The following is a 22537-nucleotide window of genomic DNA, read 5'->3' on the forward strand; positions in this document are numbered from 1 at the left end:
AGTTCACAAACTGACTCTGTGATGTCGAGATCAGGGCTTTGTGCGGTCAGTTAACCTCTTTACAAACAGACAAACAACTGCTGCTGGATAAATGATCGTACTGTGTGATGGCAAAACGTTTAAATGCCTCAGAACAAATTATACAGTATTGTATTTGTACCCCTAAGGTATACTAATGCAGTTGTGAGGAAGTATGTGGTGAGATTTCTCGGAGATTCGGTTCATTTGGAAAAAAAAAAGCACAACTAATGGGATCATAATGTACAACATTGGAAATGTGTTAAAGATTTTTATTTAGGAGGTAAATTTAGGAGTGTTTCCACTTGTATTTTTTCATCCTGTTAAAATACATGAGAATATTAGAAACACCTAAAACAATTAGGAGCAGTACAACACCTGTGCTCTCAATGCTAAAACAGGTAAGGTACTTTAAGGCCTCCTCTGCAGACTGTTCCATTTGTGAAAGCTGTCATTTTTAAGTTATGGATATATTACAGAGAATCAGAATCAGAAGAGCTTTATTGCCAAGTATGATTTGCACATACAAGGAATTTGTTCTGGTGTCATTGGTGCGTAACAAGCATACAACATTTTTTTTAAAAAGTTAAGTGAAACAAGTATACAAATGTAGTTGCGTTATAATGAAACAACATTAACCCTAGGTTATATTGAACCATCTCATCATTTTAGTTAATTTTCAGTCATTACATAAACATAATACCACTTTTCAAAGCTCGCTCATTCTTCTCCTTACATTGGATTCATACGTATTATGTGGTGGCGCCTCAACTCAAACGCCTCCGATTCACTTTGAAGAAGCATCAAGTCTCACATTGTTTTGCTCCCATTGAATGTGGCCGCATGTGTTCAATATTGAACTTCCCCAGCTTCAGCCAGTCACGTCACATTATGCAAATATTCCAGCACAGGCACAAATCACGTTTAACGTTTAGCTCAAACCCTACACAGCCCAGTTAAATGCATGCAACAATGGTGGACATTACATTGCCATCACGTTAGCAACATTAGCAGTCATGTAAGACACTGCTCTGCTAACCTCTGATAGACACCTCTATGGAATTAGATGGGTGTCAATATTTTCTAACAAGAAGCAAACAACAGTTTTTTAAGAAGCAAATAAAATATTGAATTAATCATTCATAAATATTGTATTTTTTGGTTTTAAAATACACTTGTTCTTTGCGATTCCTGATTTGTTCTTTGCGCCATGGTTTTTTGTGTGTGGGCGGGACTTAGGAAGCTGCCTGCTGATTGGCTACTGAGTTTTGGAGTGACAGCTCAATGGTCGATATCCGCCTGGAACTCGTTCCCCAAGTTTTCCCCATCGACATCCGACAAAATAATTGTAAATATCCAACGTTTGTCAGATTGTTAAACGTTTGATACTTACAATTATTTTGTCTGATTATAAACGTTGGATATTTACATGTGGCCCGAGGGCCGCCAGTTTGACACCTCTGGTCTAGCATCTGTATTGTGCTTTCTGGTTTTAATTTGTTGGCCTCAGCATTAATACAACACAGGTGTATCCAGTCTCTGCTGCCTGGTGTATCCAATGTGTGCTCTCCAGGATTTTTGTCACTTCAATTTTAAGTCTGTGAATCTTTTGTCTTTGCACTTTGTTTGGACCTAGTGTTAGTGTTAGGTTGACGCAAGATCTAAACGCCGCTATACTGAGAAACACAGAGAGAGAGTGGTGTGGATTTTAAAGGCTGATATTGACAATGGTTTGAATGTAGCGAAGCCAATTTGTTTATATTGAAACGTTATCCAACATTTTTAATAGCATACATCTCTTAGTGTAAGTTGAGTGGTGACTGTTTTTTTATCAAGTGTTTGTAGAGATCCTGAAAACAGGCATATAATCATGAGTATAATAATCCAAATCCAAATAGAAATCACTCTTTCTACATTAATTTGAGACCATTGCTGTTAGTATTATCAGGAATACTCACACTACAAAGCAACAACACACAAGTTTGCTAAGATTTTCATGCTTCATTTTTAATACTGGTGTATTTATTAATGACTACATGCTGATTACATTAGAACGATGCGAGTTAAATACATTTCATGGTGTAGTAGTGGACCCAACAATTCCATTGTAATGCTTGTTGTGAACTATAATGTAAAACAAGACACATGTGGTGTTACAATTCAAGAGGCAGACAATACACTACCTTAATAGGTGATTACATGTCAGTTTTAGTGACTAAACCAGTACAATTGTTACAACAACTAGAAAAGGCAATTTTGAAGAAATTGCAGTGGGATTGCTGTCAAATGCGAAGCTACGCTGAATTGCTGGTTTGAAGCATTTGAATTGGTATGAATAGATTGAAAAATATGTGAGTTTGTCTACAGAATGAGCGGAAGCCATGCTGTGTTGCTGCCTTGAAGCAGTTGAAGTTGTATTCGTATGAACAAGAAGTTGAAGTTTTATAAACAGTATGAAAATTACTTGAATTTGTATGAAAAAGAAGTTGAAGTGAATATGTTGAAATGGATTTCCATTGAGTTACTAGGAATCAATTTAAAAGGCATTAAAGTATTTGGGAAACAAATAGACTAAAGTGTACAAGAAGGAAATCAATACTGATTACTTTTGTGGAATAAACCTTTAAAAAATATCAGCACCTTTAAAATATTGAGTACTTAGACAAAATATTATTTTTTTTGTTTTTTAATTTACAAAAAGTATCTAGTCAGTGATATTTTGAGTGGGATGTACCTTTAAAGATTTGTTTCTGTTCAGTCTAATTAACTGATGTGAATCAGCTGTGTGTGTGTGTGTGTGTGTGTGGTACTTGCTTACAGTTACATTACAAATACAGAGAAAACATCCCTGATGCACCGTCCACACAACACACACTAAAACGAAAACTGTAGGTCCGATTGAAAAACTGACCACATTGTGAGCGTCCTGAGAACTTTCTCAACAACATGGTGTCACATTTGTGTGTTTTTAAAATGTGGCCACAAAATGTGAGAGAGTTTTGGCACAAGCGTCAGGCAAGTGAGTCTTAATGAGAGAATATTATATTGAATATTTCGGAAAACTGAATACATCCGATGATGTTAGTCTAGTAGTTGTTACTAAAATGTTACTAGTTGTAGTTGCTCAGCAATCCCACTAATTATTTAACGCTAGTCATTTTTAGCAGTCCAAATAGAAAACATGTTGAATAAAAACACAATGATAGCTGAGACATAGCAAATGAAAAACACTTTGTTGATTCTTCTAGCCACTCTGGTCCAGTAGCCAGGTTTTGCTTCCTCCTTCCTGCTGCTGACGAGTAGAGTCTTTATCTGGTTCCTCACCTCATACAAGGCCAGAGACACCTCCATCAGTTGGATGTTGCTATCCTGAAAAGTAGTTTCATAAACTGGTTAATATAAATAGAAAAAAAAAATTCTTGATTAAAGTTGAGAGAGAAACAAGGACAGAAAGAACAGACTCCTATTGGGAGGCTGCAGGTAGGACTGGTTCAGAGAGACAGAGGTTGTCTTCTTCTTTACTTGTTTGAACAGGTGGTTTGATACTGGGATGATTAGTAAATTCTGTATAAACCTGGCTCAAACAAAACTGTTGGGGGGGGGGGGGGGGGGCAATTCTGTCCAACTTGACTCTAACCTCTGTAGCCACTGGCAGCTTTTCAGATGGCGTCTTAATGGGAGACACATCACAGCCAGATGAAGAGTGAACACATTTATTCACCTCTGAAGAGATTAAAGACAAAGCATGGTTAGCATACACTCAGAATAACACAATCACCAATTTGTATATGTCTGCTTCAGAGAATGAGTGAAGTCACTTAAGGTGAGCACCATACAAAACACATAAGAGTAATGTCCATACTGCTTAAACAGTAGACCAGTGTGGCTTGATCATTCAATATTGCATATTGTTTTACCTCCTCCACATCTAGCTTTGCCTCGTTTGTCCTCGCTCAGCCTCAGGTCTTCATCTCTCTCATTGTCCTGTGGTGCGTTGTCTTTGTCTATCAGGTACATCACAAAAACACTCTCCAGGAGGCTGAGCATCATCAGAGCAAAAACCCCAATGCAGTAGACGGCTGATGGGACAAGGCAGCTTCATTAATGCAGATAAGTAACTAAACAGAGTCAGGACATGAGCTGTTAGCAGAGCTTCTTTACCTATCAGTGGGATCCGCTCTGATGAAGAAGGCAGAATTTCATTGAGAATGAGCTGCATCACAGTTACAGCGAGCAGCACTGTGACCTTGAAGCCCAGCTTCTCGCCACTGGTGTCTGAGATCAGGAAGGAGGCCAAGTCCAGACACAGGAAGAACAAGATGGGGAGTATGAAGTTGACAATGTAGAGCGCCGACCTCCTCTTTATGTTGATCTGTTTAATGTTAAGCAATTCACAAACCATTATGATTTGGTAACTTTAAGAAAACAGCTAACACATAGCTACATTTACCACATCAGCTTTGCAAATAAACACCTGAATAGAGACAGCAATTTAGCACCAAACAGACATTTTGTGCATGTGATCTCAGTTGGGTGTGATGCTAGAGAGGGTGCAAGGTGAATTTAAATCTGATGTAGTCTTTGATTCAACCCTGTTTGCTTCTAAGTGTGCTTTACAAATAAAGTTGACTTGATTTGACATGACTTTAATCCCAAGTGTTATCATTGCTACTTTGTTTTGGCCTTAGCACAGGTTTAGTGAGTTAACATACTTACAGTGTAAATCATCAAGCTTTGATCAAATCTGAAAAAGTTTTTTACAGTTTCATTGTTGATTTCAATGCTGATCAACTCCCACTCAGACTGTTTCTGTATCATCCTGCGAGACTCTTTTATGCTCCATTTATCGTTGAATGTATGGATCTCGATTTCTTTATCTTGAGTGGGAGGTAAAGAAATTGTGCTGGGTTAGCAAAGATGGTGCAAATCAGGCAGACATGCGGACACACATATGTACAACAGGTTACATACTCACCAGAGTGTACAACAGACCTAAAAGTGAGGTTGCAGCTCTGAGTGTCAAAGGGGAATCTGAAGACTTGCATCTTGCAGGTGCTGACCACCACGTGGTTATCTATTATTTCAGAAGTCCCATTAAATAATATTGTCACATAAGGGTTAGGTTTAGACTTGTCGTTGTCTGTCCTGTCAATAAAACACACAAACACTTATATAAATGTCATGTAATGTAGTATCTCTATTTGTACATTACATATGTGGCAGAATAGAGGTGCCATGAACACCTGTCTGATGTCTCTTTAATTGCTCTGTGCTGATCATCCAGTCATCAGCACGTTAAACAAATCCCTATTCCTTTAACACTGGTTGAAAAACAACACAAATCTAGTAACCCAGCTATTCAATGACAATGGGAATCTGCTAAATCATTCTGAGTTCCTCCAAAAACAGTTGGTGTTCCTGTTACCCCAATATTACCCCCATTGTAATGGATGCTGACTGTTCGACCTACTGGCCTACTGCCTTTTTGCTGACTCATACTTATACTTTGTTAACTGATAGCTTTGCTTTTGTGTCATTGTTAGACTTTACCCACAGTTAGACTGTCTGACTGGCTTCTGCCAGTATCACAGAGGACTGGTTTCACATCCCTACTGCTTGTATTTTACATGCTTATTATTTCTAAGTTGCAATTACAATAGTAATTGGTGCCATTTTTTTTTTGGTTTGATGTTCAAAGACTATTTTGTTTTCTTTGATCATCAACAAGCCAACAATCAGGCTTCACACATTCCCTTCCCCATTTTAGCCATTGTATTGTGTTTTAATGATTCTACATTTTTTTTTTTATTGTTGCATGAGACTGCGTCTCTTGCTCCATGGGGGTGGTCCCTGCATTAACATCTTGGGGGTGGGCTTTAAAAATGAAACTAAATTTGTAGATTATTATTATGAAAAACAAGCCTCCTCCTCACTGCCAAAATTACAAGTGGACCTATCCAATGAACCTAATGTTTACTAATTATAAATGCATTTAAGGTTTTTTAGAACATTGTATTACAATTTGATTATTGAACTATTCAATAATCACCACCTAAAATGATTACATGTACATTCTATCATTTGGCATTTTGCTTTGATAAACTTGAGACTGAGGATCAAGTGTGTGACCATGCACATTCATTTAAACTTACGCTTCCTCTACGGTGAGATCTGGCTTCCAAATGAGTTCAGCTGGAACAGACAAATTTGAAATACCACAAAATTGATCAGGTTCCCAAAGTATGAAGTCATTTTGCCACTCCTTCAAAGAGAAACAGGGAGAGAACAACATATTTAAACAGAGTGATGAGAACAATGATTCAGTCAGGAATTGCTTTTTTCCTCAGAGAGAACTCACCAATGCGATCCAAACATAAGGAACAAATATCTGGTCCTTCTCTCTCTATGAGCAAAGAAACACAATGTGTGAAATGTGTCTTGGACAACCTGGTAACTGACAAGAAACCTGGCAAAGATCACTGTGAAAACAAATTTCTATGTGACAGTTTCATTCTCACACTGCTATAATAAACCAGTAGCACTGCAGAAACTCTGAGAGCAAAGATTACAGCTCCAGTTCTTTCAGGAGTGACTTTTGTATGTGGATCTATGTGCACATTAATGTGCAATAAAGTATGCGCCTCTTCAGTGCTCCTCTTCAGACTAAAAATACTAAATAAAATTAAAGAGGCATTGATTCAAATAAAGCGCAAATCAATAAACGGAGCAGTTCATGTAAACATAGTATACCTGCTGCTGTGACTGTATGAGTGGTGTCAGGGTTTTTTTTTTGGTTTTTTTAAATATTCATTGCTGATTCTTTCACTTGCAATTTAAAGCAGCATATAGATAGAAACATGGTGGTATTTTTTCTTTGACTTCAGAATGGGTGCATACCAAGGTTATAATAGTTTTGGATTGTTCATTAGTTTTTTATTTTAGTTTAGAGTTTTTGTTTTTAAAATGAGTTCGTTTTAAATCGAAAAATGTTAATTTCATATGAACCCAAAAGAATACGTATGAAAGGAATTTACAAAGATAAACTAAAAGACTAAGCATATTTTCACTACAATTTTAGTTAGTTTTAGTTTGTTTTATAAACCCACGATTCAATTTCAGTTAGTTATCATTTGGTTTTTTAACTCTAGTTTTTGTTTTTATTTCATTTAACGAAAAGGTTTTCTTGCAATTTTTGGTTTCGTTTGTGGACTTGTCATAGCAGTAATTGCAATGTAATATGTAATGTAATTAGGGCTGGGTGATACGGCAAAAAACATAAAGTAAAAAAAAGTTTCAAATCAGTCAATTTCAGTCATAATTAATATAAAATGTCAAATAATTCAAGATAAATTGAAAAATGGACCAATATACCATCCTCCACGAACAAAATAAAAATTATAGTCTATAATTGTGCTGCAAACAATCCCTCACCACTTCTAGAATGGTATAGACATACAACTCCATAAAGACGTATGTGGGCACTCTGTAGTTAGCAGCAGGCCGGGTCATGTGGAACGTCTTATTGTTGTAGGTCAAACCCAAATGATTGACAACATCCTGGTAAGCACATTTCCCCTCAGAGGATGCCCCATCTGCAGCGAAAAGAATACAATTAACCAATAAAGAAGACTGAAAATCATTTGGACTTAATATCAGGACCTCGGTGTACGTATTAGTTGATATTTTAGCTTCTCTGAGGATCATGTTGGTTCATGAGTTGCTCCACATGAACTTAACTCACTCACAGCTCATCTTGTTAATATGCATTACAGTTGTGTATTCTTGACAAATGTAAGACACTTAACTAGGGATTTTCACCCATGTACACACACATTCATGAACCACTTTTCAATTCTTTATGCATCCCATTCACAGCTGACACATATGCCAATGTTTTTAGCAGCCATTTATCCATGAACTATTATGTTGATAGAGGGATTGGTATTTCCATCAATTTGGTTCAGTGAAGAAATCACTCCCATTTGAGCACAGCACAGTTTAACAGCATCACAAACGACATCCTCCAAAGTGACCATGCAGACGAATCAACTCTTCCTTCAAGAAAAACTGAATTAGAGATATCCTAAAATATCTCCATCTAATAGTAACGATGAATATTGTTCACATTGAGGCCTGTGGAATAACTGCAAAAATGCTTACCTGTGAGGAGGAACACGAAAAACAAGCTGACAAACATCAAGTGTTACGGACCAGAAATAATCCAAAGTCTGAGATGTGAAAATGTTCACCCCTGTCCTCACTGTGCTGTCTATAAATATTAACCCACACTACAAAGGGGATGGGCAAATTGGACCCACCCATTCCTTTTGGGGTTTTTACAGCATCCGTCTAAAAGGCAGTATGTCTCAACCACACAAGCTTCTATTCAACTAATAAAAATGTTTCTTCATGAGTTCACAAACTGACTCTGTGATGTCGAGATCAGGGCTTTGTGCGGTCAGTTAACCTCTTTACAAACAGACAAACAACTGCTGCTGGATAAATGATCGTACTGTGTGATGGCAAAACGTTTAAATGCCTCAGAACAAATTATACAGTATTGTATTTGTACCCCTAAGGTATACTAATGCAGTTGTGAGGAAGTATGTGGTGAGATTTTGCAGAGCTTCTGTTCATTTGAAAAAAAAAAAAAGCACAACTAATGGGATCATAATATACAACATTGGAAATATGTTCAAGTTCTTTATTTGGGAGGTAAATGGGAGTGTTTCCACTTGTATTTTTTCATCCTGTTAAAATACATGAGAATATTAGAAACACCTAAAACAATTAGGAGCAGTACAACACCTGTGATCTCAATGCTAAAAACAGTTATGGCCTTTAAGGCCTCCTCTGCAGAGCGTTCTATTTGTGAAAGCTGTCATTTTTAACATATGGAAGTATTACAAATGTAGTTACGTTATAATAAAACAACATTAACATGTTATATAGAAAAAAGCTTCATCAGCATCAGCCAGTCACATCACATTCTGCAAATATTCCAGCACAGACACAATCAGGTTCAAGGTGTAGCTCAAACCCTACACAGCCCAATTAAATGCATGCAACAATGGTGGACATCACATTGCCATCACTTTAGCAACATTAGCAGCCATGAAGACACGCATATGAACCATAATGTGAAACAATAGATGTATGTTTAGTTAAAGGAATACTTTACCAATTTGCATTTAGCTTTGTATTCTAGAATGGGGGTAGTATTTTTTCCCAACCTCAGTTCCCCTGAGTCAAGAAATATATTCATTCTTTTTTTGTTAGGTGCCCACTGGTGACACACATTCCACACTTTTTAGACCCACTCGTAGGGGGGCGGAACCTCTGCCATCTTTGCTAACAGTTACACTAACCACAAGTGGGCACATAACAAAGAAAAGAGTGAATATATTTCTCAACTCAGGGGAAACGGAGGTTGGGAAACACAATTTTTCAAATATACTACCCCTGTTCTAGTAATACAAAGCAAAATGTAAATCGTTGAAGTATTCCTTTAAAATACTAGCCTACATGCTAACTTTACAGGTGATTACATGTTGTTTCTCAATGCAGCAAAACTAAACCAGAAGCACAAACATATAATTGTTACTATTATTATTTAGCACTACTGAACCCATTTGAAAAACATATAGATTAAAAACAGACTTGCAACTGAGAAATAGAAAAGCAAAAAGACTTTGTTGATTCTTTTCGCCACTCTGGTCCAGTAGCCAGGTTTTGCTTCCTCCTTCGTGCTGCAAAGGTGTAAAGTAAGAGTTTTTATCAGCTGGCTCAGCTCATCATTGGCCAGAGATACCCTCATCAGTTGGATATTGCCATCCTGAAAAGTAGTTTGATAAACTTTGGTCAGTGATTGGATTATGCAAAGGCATCTGCTTCATTTCAAACTCTGATTGTTGCACCACTTAACCTACATTAATTTTTCCACACAGGTTAATTATTTCAAACATTGACCTAATACAAAAAATGGATAAGACACAACCCCGACAAGCATGCAGTGGTGGGAGAAACTATATACTTTGGAAGAACCTCATGTCTTGCACTGGATGCATTGAAACCAATACAAAGTTAAACTTTTCTTAAACCAGGCTTTATTTTAGAAAGTGGGTCACGGCGAATGGCAAGCTTTCATGTCTTTCACAAGTCTGCCTCCCCCATACAGTTGTTCTCATAGGTCAATACTGAGACATTTGTTTAGAATTAAAACTATCTGTCACTACAAACTAATCCCACAGTTAATCCACATCATCCAGACAATGAGGATTCACCAGAAAAATCTTTTGTCACCACCCTGTTTGAACTTTCAAAGGTCTAGTGTGTAACATTTAGGAGGGCAACTAAAAATGGATCACCCAGCCAGAGAGTGAGTTTTGCATTTTGAAGAGGAGGCTTACAACACAATGACATCCTCTCTGGTATGTGAGGGCAACCATAGTTCCCTGATGTGCTGAGAGGAGGAATCCTCCTTTTGTTACAATCTGCACTCTCACCAATAGATGTCACTAATACTTTAATACTACCATGTTATGTGTTGAACAATTATGTGCAACTTAACTCTAACCTCCTTTTCAGATGGCGTCTTAATAGGAGACACATCACAGCCAGATGTAGAATGAGACAGTTTATTCACCTCTGAAAAGAGAAAACATGGTTTACATATGTGCAATATAACACAATTAACCATTTTATCTGAGTTTGCTTCAGAGAACTCATAAAGTACCTAAAGGTGAAGATAACATTAACAAACAAACAAACACAAGGTTAATTTCCATATTGTTTAAACAGTATAATGTCTGGCTTTATCATTCATTCTTCCCTATTTTTTACCTCTTTCGGGTCTGGTTTTGTCTCGTTTGTCCTCACTTAGCCTCAGGTCTGCATCTGTCTCATTGTCCTGTGGTGCGTTGTCTTTCTCCGTCAGATACATCACAAAAACACTCTCCAGGAGGCTGAGCATCATCAGTGCAAAAATCCCAATGCAGTAGGTGGCTGATGGGAAAAGGCAGCTTCATTAATGCTGATAAGCAACTTAACAGAGTCAGGACATGATGTCATTACTGATGTTGAGTATCGGACTCTAAACTTACCTATTAGTGGAATCCTGTTTGAAGAGGAAGGCAGAATATCATTGAGAATGAGCTGCATCACAGTAACAGCGAGCAGCACCGTGATCTTGAAGCTCAGCTTCTCACCGCCGCTGTCTGAGATCAGGAAGGAGGCCAAGTCCAGACACAGGAAGAACACAATTGGAAGAAGGAAGTTGACAATGTAGAGTGCCGACCTTCTCTTCATGTTGATCTGTTAAATAGTGAACAATTCACAGATGGACAGAGACTGTAATTTAGCACCAAACAGATTTATTTAAAGAGTCTGTGTGTGATGCTGGAGAGGGTACAATCTGAGGTAATACCTGATGCATTCTTTGATTAATCTATCACTTTAATCATTAGTGCTATAATCACTACTTGTTTTTTTTGGTCTTAGTAAAGGTTTAATGATTTACTGTTCTGATCTCTATTCTCTCCAAAATTCAATCCCAACAGTGTCCATAATCCATGATAGCAATACAACACCTGGCAACAGCTTTTTCTTGGATGGCATGTTGAATCTCCATCAAAAACATGTTGCATCTGCTTACAGGATGACATGAAGGGGCGTCCCATTTTCAAAGGGTTAGATTTTAACCACTATGGCTTGACTTACAATGGAAGGGCCAAGGATATAATGCAATATAATTCATTCATTCCTCTGAAATGTATACTGTATTTCAGGATTAAATGCAATAATGATTTTGACACCACAATACACAACTCCACATCTGTGTGTCTGTATCCAGACTCACTTACAGTGTAAATGACCAAGGTTTGGTTAAAGCTGTAATATTGGATAGTTTGGCTGGTGACGGTTATGTTGATGAACAGCCACTCGGACTGGGTCCGCATCAACTCACGAGACTCCTCTGTGGCTGCTGAAGAGTTGCCATAGTAGACAAGCTTGATTTCCTCATCTATTGACATAGAAAGATGTATATTGATGGAAATGTGATGTTGTTTGCTCATTCAAATTCAAGCAGACATAGGGACACATACACTATATGGACAAAAGCATTTGGCCACACCTGTTAAGTATTGAATTCAGGTGTTTCAATCAGGTTTTGGGCTCTAGGCCCCTTATCTCCAATAAAGTACAATCTTAATGCTTCAGCATACCAAGCCATTTTGGACAAATCTATGTTTCCAACTTTGTAGCAACAGTTTAAGGAAGGTAATTTTCTATTGCAACAATATTATGCTTCAGTGCACAAAGCAACAACTATAAAGTCTGACAAGTTTGGTGTGGAAGAAATTGACTGGCCCTGACCTCAACCCCATCGAGCACCTTTGGGATCAACTCCATATTAAAGTCCCGTATGTGTTGGTGTAATGGTCAGGCGTCTGAAAACCTTTGTCCATATAGTGTGCATATTAAACAGGTTAAAGGCTCACCGGAGTGTATGAAAGACTTGAAAGTGAGGTTGCAGCTCTGAGTGTCAAAAGGGAATTTGTAAACCTGCATCCTGCAGGTGCTGACCAAGACCTGGTCGTTTGTGAGTTCAACATTCCCTTTACTTGTAATGGTGATGTATGGACTAGGTGGGGCACTGTCTTTCTCTATCCTGGAAGAGAACACACATATACAGCTATTCCACTGATATGTGCGTATTCATTTGAAAAATGAAATTGTCACTTACAAAAATAGAGGCAGACAACAAAAGAGCAGGGCAAAACTGAGCAAAATCAACCAAATTGAAGACACTTTGTAGCACAGAGAATAAATGCACTAAGGATCTAGGCAAAAGGAAAGACGTGACAGTACACACAAGGAAGAAGTAAAACAAAATAAACACTGTTACTATACTACAAATACATTGTCCAAATATGTGCCAGGGGTATTTCATTGAAACAATACATAAAGCATATTTGATTTTCTGCCATTTGTTTCATTTCCAAGTGATGGTTTGGTTTTAAACAGGAAATCATGCATGTAAAGAAATGTTCAAAGTGTGCTGGTTTGCTGTTCACTTTACACATCCTTCTCAACAGTAACATGAGGATATTTGAGTGTGAGATGCATAACCATGTTCATATTCTTCAAAACGTACGTCTCCTCAATGGTCAGATCTGGCTTCCACATGATTTCAGTTGGCACAGATAAAGAGGAAATACCACAAAACTGATCAGGATTCCAACGTATGTAATCATTATTCCACCACTGTAGAGGAAAACGTGGAGAGAACCAGGTATTAAAGTTAAAGGTATTTTTAAACTGAGTCAGATGAGGAAAAGTATTAATTCAGGAAGAGAGAACTCACCATGGTGATCCAAACATAAGGCACGAATAGCTGTTCCTTCTCTTTCTATAAGCAAAGAGATACAGCATGAAAACAAAATAAACAAACAACAATGATAACTGTACTGCAAACAAACACTTACCATCTCTAGAATGGCATAGAGCAGCAAATCCAAGTTCACCTCTGTGACTGTTGTGTAGTTAATAACAGGCCGGGTCATGTAGAACAATTTATTGTTGTAGTTCAAATCTAAGTGATTCAAAACATCTTGGTAGCTGCAGTTCTCCTTTGAGGATGCCCTGTCTGCAGTGAAAACGAGACAGCACAACTCTCTCTCAGCTTTAAATACGAAAATAAATTGCCCTTAATATCAGAAACTCAAGTCTAATTGATTTAATTATACACTATGTCTGCTCAGGACATTGTTGGTTCATGAATTGGTCCACATGAACTTTACTTAATATCTCATCTTGTTAACCTGCATTGCACTTACATATTGATTGATGAGCACTTAAGGGATTTTCACTCCTCCACACACACATAATTAATACAGAAATGTTTACGTTTGAGGTAATGTTCCTTTCAGTGCACTGACACTCACTCTGGAGCCGCTCAGTGGCTGACTACTGTTCCGAGTTCAAGTAAGGATTCCCCACAGAGATCAACAGAGTTACATTTTAAAAGCACTTTTGCATCCTGTTCACAACCCTCCAATTAGTCAATGACCTGCTCTAATCACTGAGCCATTATGTCAGCAAGAAAGAAAGAAAGAAAGAAAGAAAGCTGCAGCAAATACTAAAAGGTGTGCTCACGGTATGCCAGATACAACCCCCAAGAGTAATGTAATGATAGTCACAGTGGAGAGGACAGGAAATGAGTTTTACCTGCTTTTAATTTGTGTGACACGCCTCTAATAATATGAAGGGAAATACAATATTTAGGCTGTTGAATGATGACAGAGCTATTTATCCCCAATGTTGTAAACTTTATGCTCAGGCTAATACACTCCTGTCATGGAAACTTTCAGCGCACTCTGTCAATGTTAAATGTTCTTTGTCTAGAGCTTTTTGGACATGTTTGGTGCAGTTACAAGAAAAGCAAGAGGAAACTCATGGTGGCACTTGTGTCCCTTCATGAGTGGCACATCAGTCTAATGTATCGTGTGGACCAGTCTGAAAACAACATTAAAGGATTTCACCAGTCTGAGACATTCAAAGATTGTGGTCGTCCTCTGACTGCTTCCTGTGTCTCCTTGCTTTTTGCGGCTTTGGGTGAAATCATTCCAAGGATAGTGCATATATTCACAAGATATACAACTTCGGTCAATCAAGTCCAATTAAACGGCTAACTACCAGAGATAAATCCAGCTCATAAAATAGTTAGGTATCATTAATTAGGATAGCAGTAGTAAGGTTGACAGGGTTTATGCATTAGGACATGACAACTGACCACTTTACAGTCCACTTAGTCTAAGTAGGCTTTCCATTTGGACCCTATCGGCTATGCTGTTAACCACCATGTTGAAAGACACGAGTCAGAAAACACCGCTCACATATGACTTGTTAAAGTCAGCAGAAGCTCTCATACTCCTTGATTTAACACATTATTGTCTCTAACAATCAGACTCGGTGAAGAAACACCTGCCATGTCAGCGCAGCACAGTTCAACGGCATCACAAACTACATCCTCCAAAGTGATCCTGCAGTGGAATTCAACTCCTCCCTTAAAATGGTATAAAAAAAACCTAAATAATACAAGTTGTTCCTTGTTTCTATAGCATCTGAATGTATACAAACAATAAAAAAATACAAGTACAAGTCCTACTGTATATCTAGCCTTCATGTGCAGGGAAATTAGTGGCACCGACAACTGGAAGCATTGAAAATGACCAAACAAGTGTGCACATGTACTCTTGTTAAATCTCCCCTTATTCAATAGTAACAATGAATACTGTTCACATTGAGCTCTGTGGATTACATGCTGCAAGAAAACTTACCCGTGAGGAGGAAGAGGAAAAACAAGCTGACAAACATCATGAGTTTAGGACGAAGAAAAAACTAGTCTGTGAGATGTGAAAATGTTCACCCCTGTCCTCACTGTGCTGTCTATAAATATTAACCCACACTACAAAGAGGATGAGCAGAAACTGAATGACCCACCCCCTTTTTTGATTGCATCCGTCTAAAGGCAGTGGGTCTTAACAACATGAGCTGCTGAAAAAACTATTAAAGATTCATGAATTTAAACACTGGCTCCTCTAAAATGAGATTACAGCTTTGTGGGGTGTATGATTGTATTTTGTGCTTACAAAAACATTTAAAAATGAAACCCTGTGGGGTGTACTGAATAAAATACATGTGAATTGTAGTGTACAGTACAGTTGAAACATGTTCAATTGTGTTTATGAAGGAGTTAAAGAAAGTGTTGTGTTCTCCCCATTAAAACACACGAGAGTGTCAGAAACACGTCCACATTTTATTAGGAATAGTACAGCAACTGTGACGACACTGCCAGAATTAAAGATATCAACCTTTAGTATAGAATGTATACTGTGGACAGAAGACATAATCTACAGAATAACCACTCACAAATGTTCACATTTAGTTGTCCTTGTTTTTTTCTCATCCGGTGAGAGACTAATATTGAATGTGAACAAATGTTTTATAATCACTGAAGAACAAGAACATCAAGGACAGCATGCCTATATGCAACCTCGGAGAGCATATATGACACATGTGCTCACTCTGGCACCCCCTTTTTTTGTTTCATATGCTTTAGTTTCTTCTTTATGTATTGTAACACGCTGTGTGAACCCTCAATGCCACCTAAGTAACTACTAACTGTGAGAACTTCTTCTTTAGAGTAAGGAGTAAATCTTTACTAATGATATCAGTCCTACCATAAAGTGACTATTTGTCAACTATCTTGATAAAATTTAGATTTATTTACCAACTAAAAACATATTAAATCAGTATTTTGAGATGCAAAACTAGTTTTACTGGTTCATACAAATTGCCAGATACATCGGACACCATACACCAACTAAAATGATGGATCCAAGTGTGCACAGGGTTTCTAGGGTGGAGTTTCCTATGATAATTAAGTTTTCCTTTATTATAGCTAAATTGGACTATATTGCAATCATATGCGTTATTATGATTAATGTGCTCCATTCCAGTGGAAGAACATACACAGCAGAAACAGACTGGAAGCTGAGACATAGAAAATGAAGAAAACTGTGTTGATTGTTTTAGTTTTCCTGGTCCAGTAGCCGGTTTTTCTTTCTCCTTGCCTGCTGTTGAGGAGCAGCGTCAGTGTGTTCAGTGTCTCCCTCAGGTCATCGGAGAGTTTTTGGATGGTGCGGGACTCCTCCATCATGTGGCTGCTGCTGACCTGAAACACGCACACGTGGCATCAAGACTGTGAACCATTCTGAAGCCTCCAGATGATACCGACTACTGGTGAGTATACTTTTCTGTCTATTTAATTGAGAACATAAATTACAAAATGATCATCATGTGCTATTGAAGACCTGCAACTAGGGATTGAGACCATTAACTCCTCAGGGGATCAATTTATACAACGGAGGGACGTAGGGAAAGGAACCGAAAGTAAACAGGAAGTAAAGCTACAACAAGAAGAAAATCAGCAAGAGAGTCATTCACTGTCAATAATGTAGGTAGGAATTTTTAAAACTAAGCATTATAAATTAAGAGAGAGGAAGGCTCATTTTCCCATTGTCTTATATTCAAATATTTATTTGCAATCAGTAGATTCGCCCACTTGTGGCTATTCAGTATAGTTCTGCTTCCACATTGGTATCATCCTGCAAACCAGCTTTTAACCACTTTCATCCACTTTTAATCTGTGGCTATGTAGAGTATGCTGAGACTGAGAGGAGATAAAAACCTACATGCACACATGAAGCACAGTGTGACACCGACCTTCAGCAGTTCCGTTGGTGTTTCATCAGCAGATGTATCACAGACACGCAAACACTTTCTCCATTCCCTGTCTTCCAGAAGAACACACACACACACACACAAAACACAAAAATGTATCTTGTTAATATTAATCAGAAAGTATCTAAAGGTTGGACATCCCTCATTCATTGGTAGCCTCTATATTACGTCTCTCCACAAACTGGCCAGTTGCCTGTTGTGCAAACTCCGGGTGCATCCCAGTTCCTTTCCTCTGCTGCATTTTTCCTTCACTTAAGTGCTTTCCTTGCATCCTTGCATTATACCAAATCAGCTAATCAGCTAATTATAGCCGGTAAATAATATATTGTGGCATAATCTTGGCTGAAACAATCACAATTAATGCAAATACAGTTGAATAGCAATGCTATTCCTCAATCACTGTGTATTAGAGGCCACACCCCTACACACGACAGCAAATATTGATGGAAAATCTCTATTTGTGTAACTATTGAAGACATATGTGAACATGCAGAATTAAAGCACTGATAAAGTTTGACTCAAAATTTTATTATTTTGCATGCATGTCTGTTTATGACAAAAAAAAATATTTTTAAATGTACATGACACAGTATCCAAAATGTACAATTTTCACTAATTCCCATGGACATTTTCTAATTTGGAGTATTTCCAAAATTCCCAAACTAAAGTTCCAGTGTCAGGAAATTTACTGGGAATTTTCCACCCCCTTTGCAACCCTATTGCTGATAGAGTGTTTTGAGGAGATTTGTGTGATGATGACAGTGAATCTCACCTCCTTCACAGTTGTTTTTATCACGTTTGTCCTCACAGGCCTCACTCTGCTTGTGATCTTTGTCTGTTTGGTCATCTTGTGGGGCGTTGTCTTTCTCCATCAGATACATCACCAGAATCGTCTCCAGGAGGCTGAGCATCATCAGAGCAAAAACCCCAATGCAGTAGACAGCTGATGGGAGACAGTCGCTCATTAATGCAGATATGTAACTCAACACTGAGTCAGTATATGAGCTGTAATTCTGGTATCCTTTGGGCTATTAGTGAAGGTTTGACTCTATGCACATACAGCATCAGTGTGTCGATCCACTATTTTAAAGGAATACTTCACCAATTTGCATTTAGCTTTGCATTACTAGAATAGGGGCAGTATTTTTGAAAAATTGTGCTTCCCCTGAGTCAATAAGTCACTGGTGGGCACTTGACAATAAAAAGAATGAAGATATTTCTCAACTCAGGGGAAACTGAGGTTGGGAAGCACAATATTTTCAAAAATACTACCCCTATTCTAGTCATACAAAGCTAAATGCAAATCAGTGAAGTATTCCTTTAAATGCATAATAGCTGTTCCCCCTGACTGTAAAACCAACGACATTCCCATCAGCTTTACCTATAAGTGGAATCCTGTTTGATGATGAAGGCAGGATGTCATTCAGAATAAGTTGTAACACGGTAACAGCGAGCAGCACTGTGACCTTGTAGCTCAGCTTCTCGCCACCGCTGTCAGAGATCAGGAAGGAGGCCAAGTCCAGGCACAGGAAGAACAGGACAGGCAGCAAGAAGTTCACAATGTAGAGGATGGGCCTCCTCTTCATGTTTATCTGTGAGACCATGTTTTTAATGGAGACGGTTGAGCTTTTATTCTCCAAGTTCCGCCATGACATCAGAAGTAACTGGAAATATATCATGCTTACAGTGTAGATGATCACATCCTGTTTAAGGCCAAACGTGTCGACAGTTTTGTTGGCGACAGTCATGTTGATGAACAGCCACTCGTACTGGGTTCGCATCACCTCACGAGATTCCTCTGTGGCCTCTGAGGAGCTGGCGTTGTAAAAAAGCTGTATTTCCTGCACTAAGGGGGGAGATGAAGAGGAAGATAAAAGGAACCTGACAGTGTGCGTGGTGTTGTGTGTGTCCATGTGACTCTGACTCACCAGTGTGGATGACAGATTTGAATGAGAGGGTGCAGCTCTGAGTGTCAAAGGGGAATTTGTAGACGTGCATCCTGCATGTGCTGACCAGCACCTGGTCATCCTGAACATAGACCTCACCGTTACTGCGGATAGTGAGTAGAGGACAGGGGGGAGCTTTGTCCTTCTCCGTCCTGTATAATTAATACACAGAGACCCTGGCTAATGTAGAGGAATAGAGGAGATTATATTGCCTGAACACGTGGCTGTACTTACATCTCCTCAATGGTGAGATCTGGCTTCCATAAAACGTCAGAAGGAAGGGACACCATATTAATACCGCAAAATTCACTAGGAGTCCATGAGATGTGTTGATTTACCCAGGACTACAGAGAAAACAAAGCCAAAATCAGGAAACGTCGTCAGTAACTGACAGAGAATAATCAGGATAAGAGGGGAGGAGAGATACATGCAAGTTGTGTCTTTGCTGAAGAAAACTCACCATAAAAACCCAAACATAAGGAATAAACGTCTGGTCAGTCTCTCTCTGTAAACAAGCCAATGCATACGTGTGAACATACCAGAATCATCATGCACAATATTCTCATGAAATTGACCTGTAAAATACAAAATATTACAGTTCTTTTACAAAAGAAAAACAAGGCAATCAGTGATGGCAGACCAGAACCAGAGATATTGGAATTTGCATTTCCCAGGCATCAGGTCATTCTATTCTCTTTTAGTTTTACAGCACAGATAGTTGTGGTGAGAGGTCCCCTGCCTCTTTGCTGAGGGGCACCAGCTCTGGCGGTGTTGTGCGCAGTTATCTATACAGGTGTGGTCATTGTGTTACTGTAAGTCGGTAACAGACTTTTCACAGGAGGCAGATTTATTCTCAATAAGATAATTTGCTCTCTCACCTTCCTCCTCTTCCTCACACATTCAGACACTGATATAACAGAGATATGGTGTTATTATTATTATTATTATTATTTAATAGAGTTATTATTTGTTTCATTTTGTACATACAGTAGATCAGTATTTCTGAAGTACCACCAGAGGAAGCGTGCCCACCACAGTTTGAGAACCACTGACTTACCACATCCAGAATGGCGTACAGCAGAACATCCAGGGAGACCTTGGTGGGCTGTTTGTAGTCTTTCACGGGCCGGGTCATGTAGTACAGCTCATTGTTTTTGGTCAGGTTCAGGTGGTTTAAAACGTCTTGATAAGTACACACTTTCTCAGAGGACCCCACATCTACGGCTAAAACATCAAGACACGTGCAGCGTGAGAAATAGTTCTGTGGGCCTGCCTGCTTTTCAACTGCCTGTCACCTTTTTCATTTCACTTCACATTTGACTACATTGCCACATAGCACATAATCTATCATATGTAAATATTTACTGTTTAACTGTAACAGCTTTATCCATAAAACAGTCATGTTGAGACACTCCAGTCTTTCAGAGGACAGCAGGGACACAAAGGAAATCAATAGACATTTATTCAAAACCAAATCCCCTGGAGATAAGGAACAAAGAATTGCAGATCACAATGGAGTAAGCTTCCTAAATATTGTTGCAGCGTGGTTTGGCCCAGCCTACAGTACTATAATATTGAGAACCTCTGCTGTAAATGACCACTCTCCTCCATATGGGGTTCTCTTAAATACATAAACGATAAAATACAAACAATAAAATGATATGTTTCGGTTTTAGGTTTCAGTCATCCTCATGTTGGTCCCTGGACACACAGAGGCATCTGTAATTAACAAAAAAAAAAAGGACTGAATTTCTTCATCAGTTTTTCCTAAATCAATCCAAAGTAAACACCAGCTCACAAATGTCTTCAGTAATATCCAGCGCCCGTGGTCAAAGACAGACGCTGACTTGTAGAGAACCAACTCGTTTACCTCTCCACAAAATTATTTTTACAGTCCTAGGTGGCTAAAAAGCCAAAATAGCATTTGAGATCCATCACCTAATGCATGTTGATAAAATCACCGCAGGGAACATACATCCCCCAAATCATCCCTACACTGTTAAACTATATTATTCCTCTTTAATCAGATACTAAGCTGTAAAAAAATACACATGATCTATTTCTTTTGTAGTTCGGTACATAAGTTCTCCGTTGATTTGTTCAGCATCTGCATCTCCTGTGGCAAAAAATGAAATCAAAACAGCAGCTTCCACTTTCAGCATCAGTCGCCACATTAATAATTAATGTCACAAACTTAACTTGCAAAACTTACCTGTGAGGAGGAACATAGAGAGAAAGCCAACAAACATCGTGAGCTCAGGACCAGTAACAAACCACAGTCTGGGGGAGGTGTGTGTGCATGTGGGTGTGTGTGTGTGTGTGTGTGTGTGTGTGTGTGTCAGGCAAATGTTCATCGCTGTTCACTCAGTGCTGTCAGGCAATATTATTTTCCTTTAAATAAACCTCTTCCTCACACAGGAAGAGGGCTGAGCAGATAAAATGATCAGTCCTACATTTCTTCTTTTTTTTTTTCCCCAAATCTAATTAATGTGAGACTCGCGACACGAATGCGGGAAACATTGGGAGCCACTCATATCTTCGACTGTGAGTGAGAATTAATTCAAACCACATGTGGTGTTTTGTCTCAGTTGCTGCACAAAATCAATGTTGGTGAGTGGATTTTTTTTTTGGCCAGACTTTCTAATAAGGCATCATTTCATATGGTTTGTGAGCTGTAATCAATGGCTTCTAATGCTTCATTTTTGTATTAATATTAATTCGTTATTAGACAACCTGCGAACTGGAAACTGTCCGATGCAAGTGTCATAATGATGATAATTTGCAACACCTGTCTCTAGAGCTTTTATGAAAATGTCAAAGTGGCATGAGGATATGAGTTTCTTTAGATAATTGACAATTTAAAAGCTCACAAATGATTTATAACTGATAAAGTATTGGAAAACAATGCATTAACCATTTGTGAATTACATATGACAGAGGAGGAAGTTAGTTTTTATTGTTTATTTCAGCAGCACAATAAACAATGTGTTTTCAGAGCCGGATACAGGATTTAAACTCCATCATGAACAAGGAACCTATGGTAAATGCAGGTGTACGGATGCTAACGAGTAGTAGTGATTGCGCTGTAGGAGACGGCAGCATTTCCAGTCGCTCCGCAGCACTTTCTTCTTTTCTACACTTTTACCTCTTTTTTACTCTTTTAAATACCTTTAAACTTCTTTGTGAAGGATTTAACATGTATCCCATGGATACACTGAACTTTAAAACACACACAGGAGCCAGCTCTCTCACTTATTCTCGAGAGA

At 38.4% G+C, this 22537-nt stretch overlaps 3 protein-coding genes across 5 annotated transcripts; all 3 read right to left on the reverse strand.

The window, feature by feature from the left end:
• Positions 1-1679: 1679 nt before the first annotated feature.
• On the reverse strand, positions 1680-8265 carry LOC131448845 (5-hydroxytryptamine receptor 3A-like). The gene is made up of 11 exons (XM_058621634.1): positions 8179-8265; positions 7450-7610; positions 6377-6421; positions 6171-6280; positions 4994-5163; positions 4780-4895; positions 4180-4390; positions 3936-4097; positions 3656-3741; positions 3271-3387; positions 1680-1694 (listed from the first exon to the last, which is right to left on the reverse strand). The coding sequence occupies exons 1-11, from the start codon at positions 8213-8215 to the stop codon at positions 1680-1682; spliced, it is 1230 nt and encodes a 409-aa protein (XP_058477617.1). The 5' UTR covers positions 8216-8265.
• A 1036-nt stretch (positions 8266-9301) lies between these two features.
• Positions 9302-15447, reverse strand: LOC131448724 (5-hydroxytryptamine receptor 3A-like). 2 transcript variants are annotated; one of them, XM_058621428.1, is made up of 10 exons: positions 15360-15447; positions 13506-13666; positions 13385-13429; positions 13175-13284; positions 12519-12688; positions 11880-12040; positions 11121-11331; positions 10861-11022; positions 10595-10665; positions 9302-9853 (listed from the first exon to the last, which is right to left on the reverse strand). In XM_058621428.1, exons 1-10 carry the CDS (start codon positions 15397-15399, stop codon positions 9638-9640), a joined length of 1347 nt encoding a protein of 448 aa, XP_058477411.1. In that variant the 5' UTR covers positions 15400-15447; the 3' UTR covers positions 9302-9637. The 2 variants fall into 2 exon arrangements, with proteins under 2 accessions (XP_058477411.1, XP_058477410.1); XM_058621427.1 differs by having other exon boundaries at positions 10589-10665.
• Positions 15448-15878: 431 nt separating this feature from the next.
• Positions 15879-21563, reverse strand: LOC131448762 (5-hydroxytryptamine receptor 3A-like). Of its 2 annotated transcripts, XM_058621497.1 has the most exons (10): positions 21484-21563; positions 20329-20495; positions 19732-19776; positions 19506-19615; positions 19254-19423; positions 19011-19171; positions 18707-18917; positions 18098-18268; positions 17308-17378; positions 15879-16756 (listed from the first exon to the last, which is right to left on the reverse strand). In XM_058621497.1, exons 1-10 carry the CDS (start codon positions 21518-21520, stop codon positions 16523-16525), a joined length of 1377 nt encoding a protein of 458 aa, XP_058477480.1. In that variant the 5' UTR covers positions 21521-21563; the 3' UTR covers positions 15879-16522. The 2 variants fall into 2 exon arrangements, with proteins under 2 accessions (XP_058477480.1, XP_058477479.1); XM_058621496.1 differs by having other exon boundaries at positions 18707-19171.
• Positions 21564-22537: the final 974 nt, after the last annotated feature.

Source organism: Solea solea, chromosome 21 (genome assembly GCF_958295425.1).
Source record: "Solea solea chromosome 21, fSolSol10.1, whole genome shotgun sequence".
In the NCBI taxonomy this organism is placed as follows: domain Eukaryota; kingdom Metazoa; phylum Chordata; class Actinopteri; order Pleuronectiformes; family Soleidae; genus Solea; species Solea solea.

Excerpts from the sequence above, each read along its gene's own strand:
- LOC131448845 (XM_058621634.1), bottom strand. The coding sequence starts at position 8,215 with ATGTTTGTCAGCTTGTTTTTCGTGTTCCTCCTCACAG. Across the intron at positions 3,742-3,935 it reads CAAAGCTAGATGTGGAGGAG|AGGTGAATAAATGTGTTCAC; the intron begins GTAAAACAATAT and ends TAATCTCTTCAG. Across the intron at positions 3,388-3,655 it reads AGCTGCCAGTGGCTACAGAG|GATAGCAACATCCAACTGAT; the intron begins GTTAGAGTCAAG and ends ACTACTTTTCAG.
- LOC131448724 (XM_058621427.1), bottom strand. The coding sequence starts at position 15,399 with ATGATGTTTGTCAGCTTGTTTTTCCTCTTCCTCCTCACGG. Across the intron at positions 13,285-13,384 it reads CTTATGTTTGGATCACCATG|TGGTGGAATAATGATTACAT; the intron begins GTGAGTTCTCTC and ends TTTCCTCTACAG. Across the intron at positions 12,689-13,174 it reads GATCTGACCATTGAGGAGAC|GATAGAGAAAGACAGTGCCC; the intron begins GTACGTTTTGAA and ends GTTCTCTTCCAG.
- LOC131448762 (XM_058621496.1), bottom strand. The coding sequence starts at position 21,520 with ATGTTTGTTGGCTTTCTCTCTATGTTCCTCCTCACAG. Across the intron at positions 20,496-21,483 it reads CTCTATGTTCCTCCTCACAG|CCGTAGATGTGGGGTCCTCT; the intron begins GTAAGTTTTGCA and ends TTGATGTTTTAG. Across the intron at positions 17,379-18,097 it reads TAAAAACAACTGTGAAGGAG|ACAGGGAATGGAGAAAGTGT; the intron begins GTGAGATTCACT and ends TTCTTCTGGAAG.